Raw genomic sequence first — 14625 nt, 5'->3', positions numbered from 1 at the left:
CTACTTTCAAATGATTGTTACAAATTTCAATGCAGGGTGTACTTGTATTTTAATCACAAATTCGTTTAAGCTCCTGGAGTTAAAAGTGATCACACTCTATTTTTAGTTCTCCCTGTTTAAACTGTCAACTGATAGTTAAGTATGATCTCACCCAAGATTGCAGGTAACTGAAAGTGAATAAAATAAATTTCTCAAATTTTAAGGTCAAATCTTATCTGATATCTCACCTGAAAAAGCACTGGAGAAGTTAAGAAACACGTTTCATTTTTTTTTAATTGGCACAAGATTCTTTCTAAGATGTTTAGTATGATGTACCATCTCAATAGTAATAGCAGCAGGGCAAGCTCGAATACCGTAAAATTGAATTTTTTTCAAGTAAGAATACTTTTAGAGAAATCGCAGCTGAGTTTTTGGCATGACATAGATGACCTGAGAATTTGGGAGAGATATCACCGAATGGTTGTAGACAGGTATAGGAACTTGTTTCGAAACTCACATCAATATTGGTACTTATTAGAACTAAACAACAGTTTAAGTATCAATTATACGTCTCGTTTAATAGATAAAATATTTTTTTTATCACATTTAAAAATCTTAATAGCTGCAAGTTAAAATGCAGTCTTTCACTATCCTATTAAACCTTAACTTTTATAGTTAATTTAGCAGAATTTAAAACGCCACATCTCAATTAACCTGATATTTAAAAAATTATATAGAAATAAAAATCAGACATAAGTGCAGAGGAGGGTTGTAAATAAAATAAAGACCATTCAGTCATAAAATTTTTAATACTTCATACAAAAAAAGGTGAACATGAGAGTATTTCCAATTTTCAACAGCAAAGTTTTGAATGTAGTGTTTGAATTCTATTAACATTATATGGCTTGTAAGGCGATACATGAAAAAATAAGCAACCCAAATTTCAAAAGTATGGGTAGAATTGTCTGCGATGGAAATGAGCTTTACATAATAAAGCTGGACTGCGGCGAAAACAAACGAAGCACTATTGAAAAGTCAAGCAGTTAACGTTAAGGTTTAACTAAACCATTTGAGCAAAACTATTTGTTAATTATTGGCCGATGGATTAGTGTTCTGAATAAGTGTAATATTGTCGCCTTTAAGCATGACGCGTCCAATAGGCTTTCTAATTTTAGACTTGACGTTATATTCTTCAGCGTCATCAAGAACTAAATTCATGTACTCATCAAAGCCGACTATGTGACCCTCTATACGTAGGTTAACATTCTCGTAGAGCCAAACCTGGACACGCGAGCGATTCTGCAGATAACGGAAAATCAGGTTGATGGGCTGCACCATCACCTTCTGCACTTTTTGGGGTCCTTTGTACGACATTTGGCTTTTACTTTGTAATTATACTTCAATTGAAAGTTAAAATAATTACGACGGACCAATTTTGAATTTCGTAAACAACTTTATATTGGGTAAATGCAACTTCACGTTCGTGTGCATAGAAACACGTAAGACACCCCGGACCATAGAAATATTATCCCTATGCGACTCGACTCGTGATTCGTGATAATCGTGATCACAAAGGGATAGTTGTAAGCAGCATTGTTTTACCAAATGTATCACGCACATAGTCTATGACTGAAGAACTGAAGCGCTGCGCAACGGCAGCGTCAGTGTATACATAATAATTATGAAAATAATTGTTTGGAAAAAACAATTTATTTATTTTTTATTACATGAGCATAATTATTAAGTAATATTTATCATAAGTCTATTGCGCTGCGCAATAGCGCTATCCTGCAGCGCAACAGGACTATCCTGCAGCGCAATAGACTTAACACTGCCGCGTATCGGGACAATTCTATCCTGCACGCTCTATTGCGCTCAATATGACTGCAGCGAGTGCAGCCTAAGAGTTGTAACCAAGAAACATACGACATAATACACACATAATAGAATAATAGATATAAGAAGGAACAAGCGAACAAGCCTGGACACAATACAGGCTTATTGACACAACAGGCTTGGTCTATATATTAATTATTCTCACCAAAGAGATATTAGTTCGAAATATCTCTATGTTTCTCATGCGTAGAAATTGTGTTTCACGCACTCCGAAACGTTGTTTTCTAACCTTATGTATTGTTTACAAGTTAAATATAATATTTTAAAAACGTTACAAAAAAATTGCCATGAGACTCTCTTCTTAAATTCAAAAAATTGTAAAAATAAAAGTTAATGTGAATAATTCAATTCTGAAGGCCTCGTTATGATAAACTCATAGAGATATGAAAATAGAGCACGCCAAAGATCTGGTTTATTGTAAGAGAGCGCGACACGCGGAGTCAGAGAGAAGGCTGCCAGTGAGTCACCTTATTTCTTTTTCTAACCAAAGCATGCGCAACTGCCAACTGCTCACTATCTGTGTTAATGACTACTAGACAAAGACAGTAAGACACACGGGATGCATTCCGTGAGCACTGGCCGTTTAATCTAAGCATTTAGATAACATGTAGATAACTTATTAGCGCGAGAGAGATAACACATGTCATTATTTTTCTCTTGCACTTAAATGTGATCTAGGATACCGAGATCCTTGAAGATTAACTGCTGGAGCTTATGGAATGCGCCCTCAGGGACTTACTGGCAGGCCTGGCAGCCTTCTCTCTCACTCCACGTATCGAAAGATTTTGCCCCTGGCGCGCTTTATTCTAATATCTCTATGGATAAACTAGTAAGCAGCAGAGATTAGTAGGGAGATTGCTGACTACCATGCTACAGAGTGTGCCCACTTTTTTTCAGTGGTTCGAGCGCCCCACCACGGCTAAGCGGCCAAACCAGGCGCACTTTTTTTTTTATTTAAGAAGCACGGTAGGGGTATGAAAGGAGTGAATTCACGTGGAAATTTCCAAGCTCTGCGAACTCCGCAATTAAGCAACTTGCTAATTTCGACTTAAAAAAAATACCCAAAACTGTGGAATCGTTAGCAACGTTTGCAACCGCTTTGTAAAAAACTGTCGGATCAAGCAGTTTTGCAAAAAAAAATAAATTTGATACCGTCGTGCGAGAGACATAAAAAGTATCTCATCCACCCTTTGTAGTGTGTCTATACTATCAAAATTGATATCGATCGTTTGCAATTTAATTGTCGTTTATGTTGAACAGTTGCAAATTGTCATATTTTTATGTATAGCAGGTAAAATAATTATTTTTGTCGAATGTGGAATGTGCGATTTTTTCTCAATACAATAATACATAATACGTATTGCTGCGCATGCGCCGTGTATACAGTTCCACACAGCTCCATTAATTCGTTCCATTAGTAATAGGTATGGTCCTTGGTCCAACCCAACACATCTGGTATATAGGTCTACTCGTTTTCTGTGTTTCTGCTAGCAGACAGACAGATGTCAAGAACGCATACATATACTTACTGTTGTTGTAAGTATTTACAACCTATCCGTCGCCTTGGTGGTATTCCTTGTGATAATAAACAACTTTATGTAGCTACAACTGGATTTCTCGATTTCACCTTTGTTTCAATTTTGGAAAAGTGGCACTTTAACAGACATAATACCAGTTAAATAGCCTTGAAGTAGTATTTACAATAATCAATCTACATTTTATGTTTGGATATGTTTTACATTACATTTTTCATTGCCTATGGTGTATTTATTTCATCAAAATAAACAAGAATTGGATTTCAAGTTGAAGACAAAAACAAAAATTCAGACACTAGAACCAGTAGTCTGAGACTGTCTATGTTTTACTTTTTTCAATGGGGAATTGCAGAACTGGTGCCTTCTCTGTCGATGCTCAGTTGATAGCTACTGTGTCTGTTTATCATGCTTTTTATCAAAGTCCTCGACATTGACAGGATGTAGGATGAATCTACTCTAAAGTTCTTGGTGATCAGAACATAACATGAGCTCCTTCGAAGTCCATCGAAGAAAATGTATCTTGGTTTTTGGCAGTAAGGACTTTTCAATCTCGGTATTTGATTATAGTAAATAAGCTAGATAGAGTTATTCAAGATTTCTGCATGATCACAGATGTAGATGAGGTATGGGGCCTGCCATTTCACTTAAAAAGGTGATTATCATTTTTACCATTTTAAATTTCAGTACATATAAAAAATTTCTTTGTTATTTTTATTTTAACATCCAGTGTCATTTCGAAAAGATTCATTGATAGATACTTGTTTGCTCATACTGGAGCAAGTGTGACAGGTAAATGATAGTTCACTCTTGATGGAATAATTTTTTATGGACGTAGCTGTGTGCATAAAACTCTTGAAATGTCTCCAGAAAGCAGTCCTTGTCATCCGGTTATAAACTCTAGTAATAACAATCGTACATTCATAAACTGTACCAGCATTCACAACTTGGAGCGATAACTTCAGAACAAGAGGACGAATTTCTCTGAATTAAAAGTGCAGAAAGATGTAAGTTTCTTTTTGAAGTGAGCAAGGTGAAGTATTCATGGCTCTTGAAAGGAAACAAAATCGTATTAAATATTAATCAATATTGTTAAGAGCACTATTATAACAATTCGTGGTGTCTGATATTACAAATTAAACTTTTTAAAGCATGAAAAAAAACTTATCAAATAAAAGCTGTTATAATTTTGTAGTTTTTTTTAAATCTTTTTTATTTAACATAGCCATTTTTTACAGACTTGAGTAAGCTAATGTTGGGAGTTAACTTGGACAAGCAAAGCTGTATACTATTAATAATCTTGATATGCTAGTCATGTGAATCGATTTATTACCAAGAAATTTTGTAGCAAGGTAAAATTCTAATATACAATAAATATTTTTTTTTACTAATTTGAATTTTATCATAATTTTTATTAGTACATGTTTTTACTCAAATTTCAAAATATTGTGCCATCGCACCAGTAAACTTGTCTAACTTGTACGCTGTGAAAGGATCGATGTCTACTGGTACTATTAGGAACTTCTTCAAAGCAAGAGCACAAAAAAAAAAAGAAAAAAAGAAAAATTACAGTCCAAATTGCACGTCACGACCGATAGACTTGTTGAGTCTATGTAAGGATAACATTAAAATCAAGTGCCAGTACATCATGTATTAATCATATGTATTTATTTGGCCTTGAAAAAAGAGGGATTCAGTGGATTGTTCAGTACTTCATTTGATTTTTTTTTTTTTTTTATTTAAGTAAGTTGTTTACTCTTAATGATAAATTAATTGGAATATCCTCAACGTTATACTTTAAATTGTATTTATTTGTCATGAATTTTATTTAAATAGTCAACAAACATAACGACACAAGCATAATCAATGCTCTGAAGATCAATTGGTACATGGATTGAAAAGTATCAAGGCGATTCCATATCCTCATCATGTACGCTACAGTCGCATGTACACGCAAGAGTACTCATCACAGGGCATCCGGTGCTGATGTCTCGTTTCGATGAGCATGTAAAACGAAATGGAATGTGTTACAATGATTCTCTTGGCAAAGATGGTCTTGCTTATTGTAGCTAATATGCTAATCAAGACATACTAAAAATTCTCAAGCTTTGCAAACTAAAATTGTTGTACTTTCATCAAAAAATAGAGATCAAGACTTATTTTTGTAAAATAATGTTTATTACTTGTCATTATCATATAAAAAAAAAATATGATAAACACCTACTGAACTTATACTAACAACTTACTCTAGGGTTTGTAAAATACATATTTTTTCTTTGATAACAGGCTGTTGTTGTTTTATCCTTCGAACAATTTAATTAATGGTGTTAATGTTTGTTGACTATTTAAATAAAATTCATGACAAATAAATACAATTTAAAGTATAACGTTGAGCATATTCCAATTAATTTATCATTAAGAGTAAACAACTTACTTAAATAAAAAAAAAAAAAAACAAATGAAGTACTGAACAATCCACTGAATCCCTCTTTTTTCAAGGCCAAATAAATACATATGATTAATACATGATGTACTGGCACTTGATTTTAATGTTATCCTTACATAGACTCAACAAGTCTATCGGTCGTGACGTGCAATTTGGACTGTAATTTTTCTTTTTTTCTTTTTTTTTTTGTGCTCTTGCTTTGAAGAAGTTCCTAATAGTACCAGTAGACATCGATCCTTTCACAGCGTACAAGTTAGACAAGTTTACTGGTGCGATGGCACAATATTTTGAAATTTGAGTAAAAACATGTACTAATAAAAATTATGATAAAATTCAAATTAGTAAAAAAAAATATTTATTGTATATTAGAATTTTACCTTGCTACAAAATTTCTTGGTAATAAATCGATTCACATGACTAGCATATCAAGATTATTAATAGTATACAGCTTTGCTTGTCCAAGTTAACTCCCAACATTAGCTTACTCAAGTCTGTAAAAAATGGCTATGTTAAATAAAAAAGATTTAAAAAAAACTACAAAATTATAACAGCTTTTATTTGATAAGTTTTTTTTCATGCTTTAAAAAGTTTAATTTGTAATATCAGACACCACGAATTGTTATAATAGTGCTCTTAACAATATTGATTAATATTTAATACGATTTTGTTTCCTTTCAAGAGCCATGAATACTTCACCTTGCTCACTTCAAAAAGAAACTTACATCTTTCTGCACTTTTAATTCAGAGAAATTCGTCCTCTTGTTCTGAAGTTATCGCTCCAAGTTGTGAATGCTGGTACAGTTTATGAATGTACGATTGTTATTACTAGAGTTTATAACCGGATGACAAGGACTGCTTTCTGGAGACATTTCAAGAGTTTTATGCACACAGCTACGTCCATAAAAAATTATTCCATCAAGAGTGAACTATCATTTACCTGTCACACTTGCTCCAGTATGAGCAAACAAGTATCTATCAATGAATCTTTTCGAAATGACACTGGATGTTAAAATAAAAATAACAAAGAAATTTTTTATATGTACTGAAATTTAAAATGGTAAAAATGATAATCACCTTTTTAAGTGAAATGGCAGGCCCCATACCTCATCTACATCTGTGATCATGCAGAAATCTTGAATAACTCTATCTAGCTTATTTACTATAATCAAATACCGAGATTGAAAAGTCCTTACTGCCAAAAACCAAGATACATTTTCTTCGATGGACTTCGAAGGAGCTCATGTTATGTTCTGATCACCAAGAACTTTAGAGTAGATTCATCCTACATCCTGTCAATGTCGAGGACTTTGATAAAAAGCATGATAAACAGACACAGTAGCTATCAACTGAGCATCGACAGAGAAGGCACCAGTTCTGCAATTCCCCATTGAAAAAAGTAAAACATAGACAGTCTCAGACTACTGGTTCTAGTGTCTGAATTTTTGTTTTTGTCTTCAACTTGAAATCCAATTCTTGTTTATTTTGATGAAATAAATACACCATAGGCAATGAAAAATGTAATGTAAAACATATCCAAACATAAAATGTAGATTGATTATTGTAAATACTACTTCAAGGCTATTTAACTGGTATTATGTCTGTTAAAGTGCCACTTTTCCAAAATTGAAACAAAGGTGAAATCGAGAAATCCAGTTGTAGCTACATAAAGTTGTTTATTATCACAAGGAATACCACCAAGGCGACGGATAGGTTGTAAATACTTACAACAACAGTAAGTATATGTATGCGTTCTTGACATCTGTCTGTCTGCTAGCAGAAACACAGAAAACGAGTAGACCTATATACCAGATGTGTTGGGTTGGACCAAGGACCATACCTATTACTAATGGAACGAATTAATGGAGCTGTGTGGAACTGTATACACGGCGCATGCGCAGCAATACGTATTATGTATTATTGTATTGAGAAAAAATCGCACATTCCACATTCGACAAAAATAATTATTTTACCTGCTATACATAAAAATATGACAATTTGCAACTGTTCAACATAAACGACAATTAAATTGCAAACGATCGATATCAATTTTGATAGTATAGACACACTACAAAGGGTGGATGAGATACTTTTTATGTCTCTCGCACGACAGTATCAAATTTATTTTTTTTTGCAAAACTGCTTGATCCGACAGTTTTTTACAAAGCGGTTGCAAACGTTGCTAACGATTCCACAGTTTTGGGTATTTTTTTTAAGTCGAAATTAGCAAGTTGCTCGCGGAGTTCGCAGAGCTAAATTTCCATATAGGCGCATATTTTGGGGACGCGTGGAAGGGGTATACCGAATGTACACCTTTTACGAGGAGAGGAGTGGAAATGTCGGCTATATAGCTGTATAGCTGAGCGCACAGCCAAAGCAAGCGACGACACGAGTTTTTCTCTTTTGAGTCTTTTGACTCTGCAACTGAGTGAATTTAACTGACTTACTTTTATCGCTCTGGCTTCAATGTTAAGGTAAAAACACCAGTACGTGAACACTTCCTAAAATTACACCAGTAGATTGAACAGCTTGAATAAACTATTTTTAATTTGAGTGGATGAAAAAAAAATTTTCTGATATCCTTTGATCGTTCTTTAGATAAAACAAAATTTATATTTCAGTAAGTCTTTATACTCGAAACGAGAAAAAATTATTTATTCGTGTAACTTGTATGAGGTGGCTTGTGAGACTGTTCAGGTACTGGTACCACTAGGTTTTACCTATGCCCAGTACTCGAACACATAAAAACGATTGAAATCACTGTTAATCAATAATAATAGTATGTCAAGCCAGTCGTTATAGTTTTCATAATATGTTACCAATAAAATTAGAAAGAAATTTTTCGATTTGGTTATTTGCAATACATAATTAAAATAGAAATCAGTAGAAGGCAGCTAACATAACCTCTCTCCCATTTAATTAGCATGGGATGTTCAAATACTCGGTCAAAAATACGTATCGGTACCAATACCTGAACACGCTGCTCATTGGTAAAAAAACTTTAAAATTAATTTATTAATTGTACACATGACCTAGAAAAACTTTTTTGTTTTTTTTTTAAAGGAATGGTAGTTTTCCTACGAGTTTGAAAAGTCTCTGTTTGCGAACCAAGAGGTTTGCGGCCCGAGCCGAAGGCGAGGGACATAACGAGGTTCGTAAAGGAGACTTTTCGAACGAGTTCCGGAAAACTGCTTTTTCACCCGAGGAAGTACCAGCCTCCCAAAACCACCCGAGGGCGGAAAAAAATATAAACATACTGGCACAATGACTGTTTTGTTGTTATGCAAATCAGAAATTCAATAAAATGAGAAAACAAAGACTTTATGGAAAAAGTGTTCACGTACTGGTGCTTTTACATTATCTATAAATCTTATTTAATTAAATCGTGAAACTAAATTCTCATTAATTATATGCACAGACTTTTGATTTCAATACATTATTTTTTAACTCTCCCGTACTCTTAACATTCTCAAATCCATTTGTGTTTTTAAAAAATATGTAGCTTTAACTATTTTTTAAGGTTTTTAGTACAGCTTTAACCACTAATTTATTAATTTTATACATCCTAACTGCTGTGAACTGTAGGACCAAGCTAAAACCCTTTATTTGATGCCATATGTAAAAGCATATGTAATGACATATGGCTTTCCTGAAAGTTTTACAGAAGTAATTCTACACAGAATTCTGACATTCTTCAGGTGGGTCTTTTTTACTTTTACTCTTAAAAGACTCATTCTTGCACTCACCCGATGGTATCATTGTTGAAAGTATTAAGATGCTTTTTTTGCATTTAATATAAATGATTAAACTTCCTTAATAATCTACAGCCTCAAAATATCTTAATTTTATTCATCACCCTTAGAGGTAATTCATTTTTTTTTTTTCAAACAAAATACTGCGGTGCTATAAGAAATATTTTGTCTCAGAATCTTGCCGAATAATTTTTAATGCTTACTCCTCGAACTGTTTCATTCATTTTATTATTCTTCTGGCAGTCTAAAAATGAATAAAAATAGCACACCTTATTAAAGAATTGCAAACAATTTTAAAATTTTTACAAAACTATTTTCTATTGTGTTCATCAAATTCGTTTACTGATTAAAATTTTAACATTAAGTAAATAGTAGTAGCCAGCCGGCATTTTTTTGACGTTATAGAATAATCATAATTTTTTAAATGTTTTAAACTGTACAAATTATGTTAAAATCCTCAAAAGTTATTTTAGTATCATAAAATTATATTACATTTTTAAATTATTTGGTTTATTTTATTATCATTTATATTTTAAATTGCAGTTGTAAAATTAAATTTTTATTTATTGATTTATAAAATTAGAATACAACAATAATTTTTGTTACAACACGTTTACGTCGAAGGAATAGGTAAAAGACAGACGAGTTTTTTTAAATTGGGATAATAAATAATATTTATAAATATAAGTATAAGTTTTATTTTTTTTATTGATATATACAATAAATATATAAATTGATAATATTTATAAATATTGTCCGTTATTTTCCTAATTTAAAATTGGGTACGGGGAGTTCTGTCTCTTCGTGGTTATGATATAGCTGAATTTAAATAGGTTATTCACTTAACCTTTTCAAATGAGACGATATTTCCACGTTTATTATTATTTAATAATAATGTAACGTTTTGATTTATATATGTAAATATATCATGTCATGTATGTACATACAAAAAATAATGAATATTACATCGTTTTAAAATAATAGTATTACACAAAAAAAGTTTAATGCACCGAGAAATTTCTACTTATAAATGAATTAAAACACTTTAATGATAATTATATTACGATATATTATTTATAATTATTAATACGTGATTAAACATGAATTCTATATTTCATGAATATGTATGAAGTCCATCTATTTGCCTCCTTGGCGATGTGGAAAAAAAAAATACATGAAAAGTATTATTTTGCAAACTACGTATATAATTAAATATATTGGATGGAGCGCGCAGTGGCTCAGTCGGCTAGGTTGTGGATTGACACGCGGGAGACCGTGGTTCGATTCCTGGCCAGTGCGACTTTTCGGGCAAGTACCTCTGTGTATTTTCACATGTGCTTTTTCACCACGCAATACTCCTCGAGAAGGGCTTAGGCGACCTCCTCGCAGCACAATTGCCTAATTTCCCCCTACCCTCCTCCCAGTAATGGGAGGCCTCTCATCCTTCTTCCCTTCCTTCTCCCAAGTGCTAAGTGCCCTCAGTAGTGCCCTTTATTCGCTCCGTGCATGACACGTAGCGCCGCCCTCGGCGTCAGAATCGCGCAATACCGTACCCCCGTATGACTAAATCGTAACACTGTCGCTTATAGGAAAAAGTATTATTTATTGAATAAGACGTACATACTGCTATCGCATAAACATCAGCACCCTAAAAAATGGATATGATTATCCAAACAGGCTTTAAAAGTATAAGTTGCAACATAGTTTTTAATAATGAAACGCTGAAAAAAGCTAAAAAATTAGTAGAGAGTGGGCACGTTGCCTACGTACAGGAATATGTAAATAAAGGAGTCGGTCATCTGATCAATTGCTATGTTGTGAGACAAACATCTGTCAGCTTAAATCCATACAAAGTAGAATTATCTGTAAGTACATTATTGCCTATGCTTGACAAATGTAGGTTATGGTAACATATACATAAATGTGATACTGTCTCGTACGCATTTTTCGTTACTTTGTAAACGTAAAAACTGATTCAGATTATACAGCTAGCGGCAGCCTATGTCGACTGCTTGGAGTTCTTGCTCTCACGTATACAACATTACATGTGTGTTGTGTACTACATGACAGATGATATTTAATAACCCATTATTTAAAATTTTGGACGATTTGAAGTGCCCAGCAAAATTATTTATCCGTATTATAGACCCGGTTTGGCTAAATAACATTTTTTTTCCGCCTTCGATTTCTCAACTAATTACTTCAAATGAAATAATATCTTTTCTCATATAAGACAACGCTTACTGTTCATGGGGGTACGGGTTTGCCAACTTTGCTCACCTACAGCGCTGCAGTCGTTTTTTTTATCCCCTCCAACCTGATGCACGGAGCGAATAGAAGCCGGACGTAAAGCACTATAATATAAAAAAAATATATATTGGATATAGGGATAATTTGTAGTAAGTAGAAAAATTGTGGGGCTACAAGAAAATTAGTGTGTGAGGTTCGTGAGGGGACAAGAAAAGTGGTGTGTGGGGGTGTGGAGGGACAGGCAAAATGGTGTGGGGAGCTGCGGGGGGTCTCAGGAAAAAGTTAGAAAATGCCAAATTAACGATGAAAACAGTCGAATTGTAGCTTATATGTAGGGGGGGGGGTGGGAGCTGTGGGGGATATGTGGGATGCCTTACACAAATAACTATATAATATAGGAAGATATATATCGATTAAAAGTTAAAAATACCTGATTAAAGTCGGTAATATCCATATTCACAGAGTCCACCAGTTCAAGCTCTTGCTAAGGAAGTTTCTTACATAGATTTCTAGAAAAAAAAATTTAACCTGCATAAAAATTAATTTTTAATGTTTTTTATGTGTATGCATAATTCAATAGATACTAACCTATGTTTATGGAACACATCATTACTAAAATACTGTAGAATTGTTTTACATTTTATATACAAGGCAGCTTCAACATTGTAATTGTGTTCATTCAGTAATCTGATGCAGTCAATCATATTATTATCTGACATGGTACGTAAGAAGAACTATCAATAACTGAAATCAGAATAAGAATTATTGCATAAATGATAGCATACAACAACGTTATTCAATTATCACTAAGGATTAAGCAGATTCCATCTGAAAAAAAGACCGAATTACATGTGTAATTACTTTTGTAATAACTTCAGGAAAGCCATACATGGACATTACATATGGTTTTACATATTACATTATACATAAGGGGTGTTTTGGCTTTTGGTTTTACAATGCCATATGTAATCCCTATCAAAAACTTCAATGCTGAATCAACATTGATTTCAGCGTTGAATCAACGCTGAACCAACGTTGAATCAACGTTAATTCCATGAATAACGGAACACTGAAATCAGTCGTAAGTTACATTATTGATTCAACACTGAGTCAACGTTGAATCAGCGTTGATTCAGCGTCGATCAAAACGTTAAAATTAAATTTTAAAAAATTACAAAGTAGAATAGTAACATTTTGGGCAGACATATGGACGTTTATGAAGGTACTCTCCGTATGGTAACACTAAAACAGGGGGGTTCAGTTATTTGATGTTAAACTGTATTGAATACGCATTAAATTTTTTTATTATTAAATTAACGTTTAAATCAACACTGATTCAACGCTGATTCAATGTTGAATCAGTGTTCATTCAACGTTGAATCATTGATGAATCAACAATGTAAATTACGACTGATTTCAGTGTTCCATCATTCATGGAATCAACGTTGATTCAACGTTGGTTCAGCGTTGATGTATCGCTAAAATCAACGTTGATTCAGCATTGATACAGCATTGAAGTTTTTGATTGGGATGCTATAAAGAAAAACAGATGGAATTGTAAATTCGTAAAAAGAAAAAAAAAATTATAATCTAGAAATATAACTGCAGAATATCGTAATTCGTTATTCACTATGACCTCAAGGTGTCACCATCAAGATAATAAATCTAAAACAAAGGAGTTCAGCTGATTTGTCTCCAACATAAAAAAAAATCATTTTTCCTAAATTTCTTAAATAGTAGTTCAATCCTACTGTTTTGCAGTTTTCATCCAGATGGTAACACTAATCTAATTAAAAAAATAACGCATATTCTGCAGTTGTTTCTAAATCATTCCATCTGTTGTTCATTATGTAATTACATATGGCATTGCCAAAACCCCTTATGTAATGCCACATGGCTTTCCTGAAGTTTTTTAACAGTACAAAATATCAATCAAGTATCAGTACATACATGTTTATTTGAATATATAAATAAAAACTTTATTAAGTTAACAACTTACTCATGTCCTGTAAACTGCCTTTTAAACAATTAGAGGAAGATATTTAATAGCTAAACATGCACACAAAAAAGCGGAAGTGACACTGCCTTGTTGTATGCAAATGTCTGACTGGACGTGATCAGACCTATTAAACTCCAGATAGCTCAAATCAGCAGGTACTATAGACGTCAAGTATCTACGGATTCTGCTAGACTTTATCAGACTTTTTGACCTCTGATGCGTAGGTACCATTTACGTCAAGTCCTATGAACAACCTTACCCAGGACGCTTACTCGTCACTTCCATTATTTATAATTATTAAAATTATAACGCATGTGCCTATTCCTATACGATATGGGCCGCTTACTAGCTGCTATAATTTTTGATAAAGTAGAAATAATTAAGCAAGCGCCAATTACCACACAATCTAGGAAGCTTACTGTTCGCTTTAATAAATAATAAAATGAATATAAGAAAGTAAGCGCTGATAACCACACAACTCGGGGCACTTACAGGTCACCTTAATGATTTATAATAAATAAAATAATAACGCAAGTTCCTGTCCTCGCGCAACTAATGCGCCAAACAATCCGTACCGCTTACTAAGCGCTTCATTAACTGATAAAATAAATAAAATAATGCAAGCGCTAATCACCACAAACCCAGAAAGCTTACTGGCTGCTTCAATTATTGATAAAATGAATAAACAGTAAGCGCTCTTGATTGTGTGGGGTTTGGAGCTTGCGTTTATATTGTATTTTTTATAAATTGTCGTAGTGATCAGTGAGTGCACTG

At 33.2% G+C, this 14625-nt stretch overlaps 1 protein-coding gene across 1 annotated transcript; it reads right to left on the bottom strand.

Moving 5' to 3' along the window:
- Positions 1-771: 771 nt before the first annotated feature.
- LOC106639576 (Small ribonucleoprotein particle protein SmE) lies at positions 772-1533 on the bottom strand. The gene has a single exon (XM_014353270.2). The coding sequence runs from the start codon at positions 1351-1353 to the stop codon at positions 1066-1068; it is 288 nt and encodes a 95-aa protein (XP_014208756.1). The 5' UTR covers positions 1354-1533; the 3' UTR covers positions 772-1065.
- Positions 1534-14625: the final 13092 nt, after the last annotated feature.

This window comes from Copidosoma floridanum, unplaced genomic scaffold (genome assembly GCF_036245765.1).
Source record: "Copidosoma floridanum isolate Cflo_tuat_1 unplaced genomic scaffold, Cflo_Japanese_pri ptg000013l, whole genome shotgun sequence".
NCBI lineage: Eukaryota > Metazoa > Arthropoda > Insecta > Hymenoptera > Encyrtidae > Copidosoma > Copidosoma floridanum.
The sequence above is the reverse complement of the archived record's forward strand: the minus strand, read 5'-3'. Positions and strand labels throughout refer to the sequence as shown.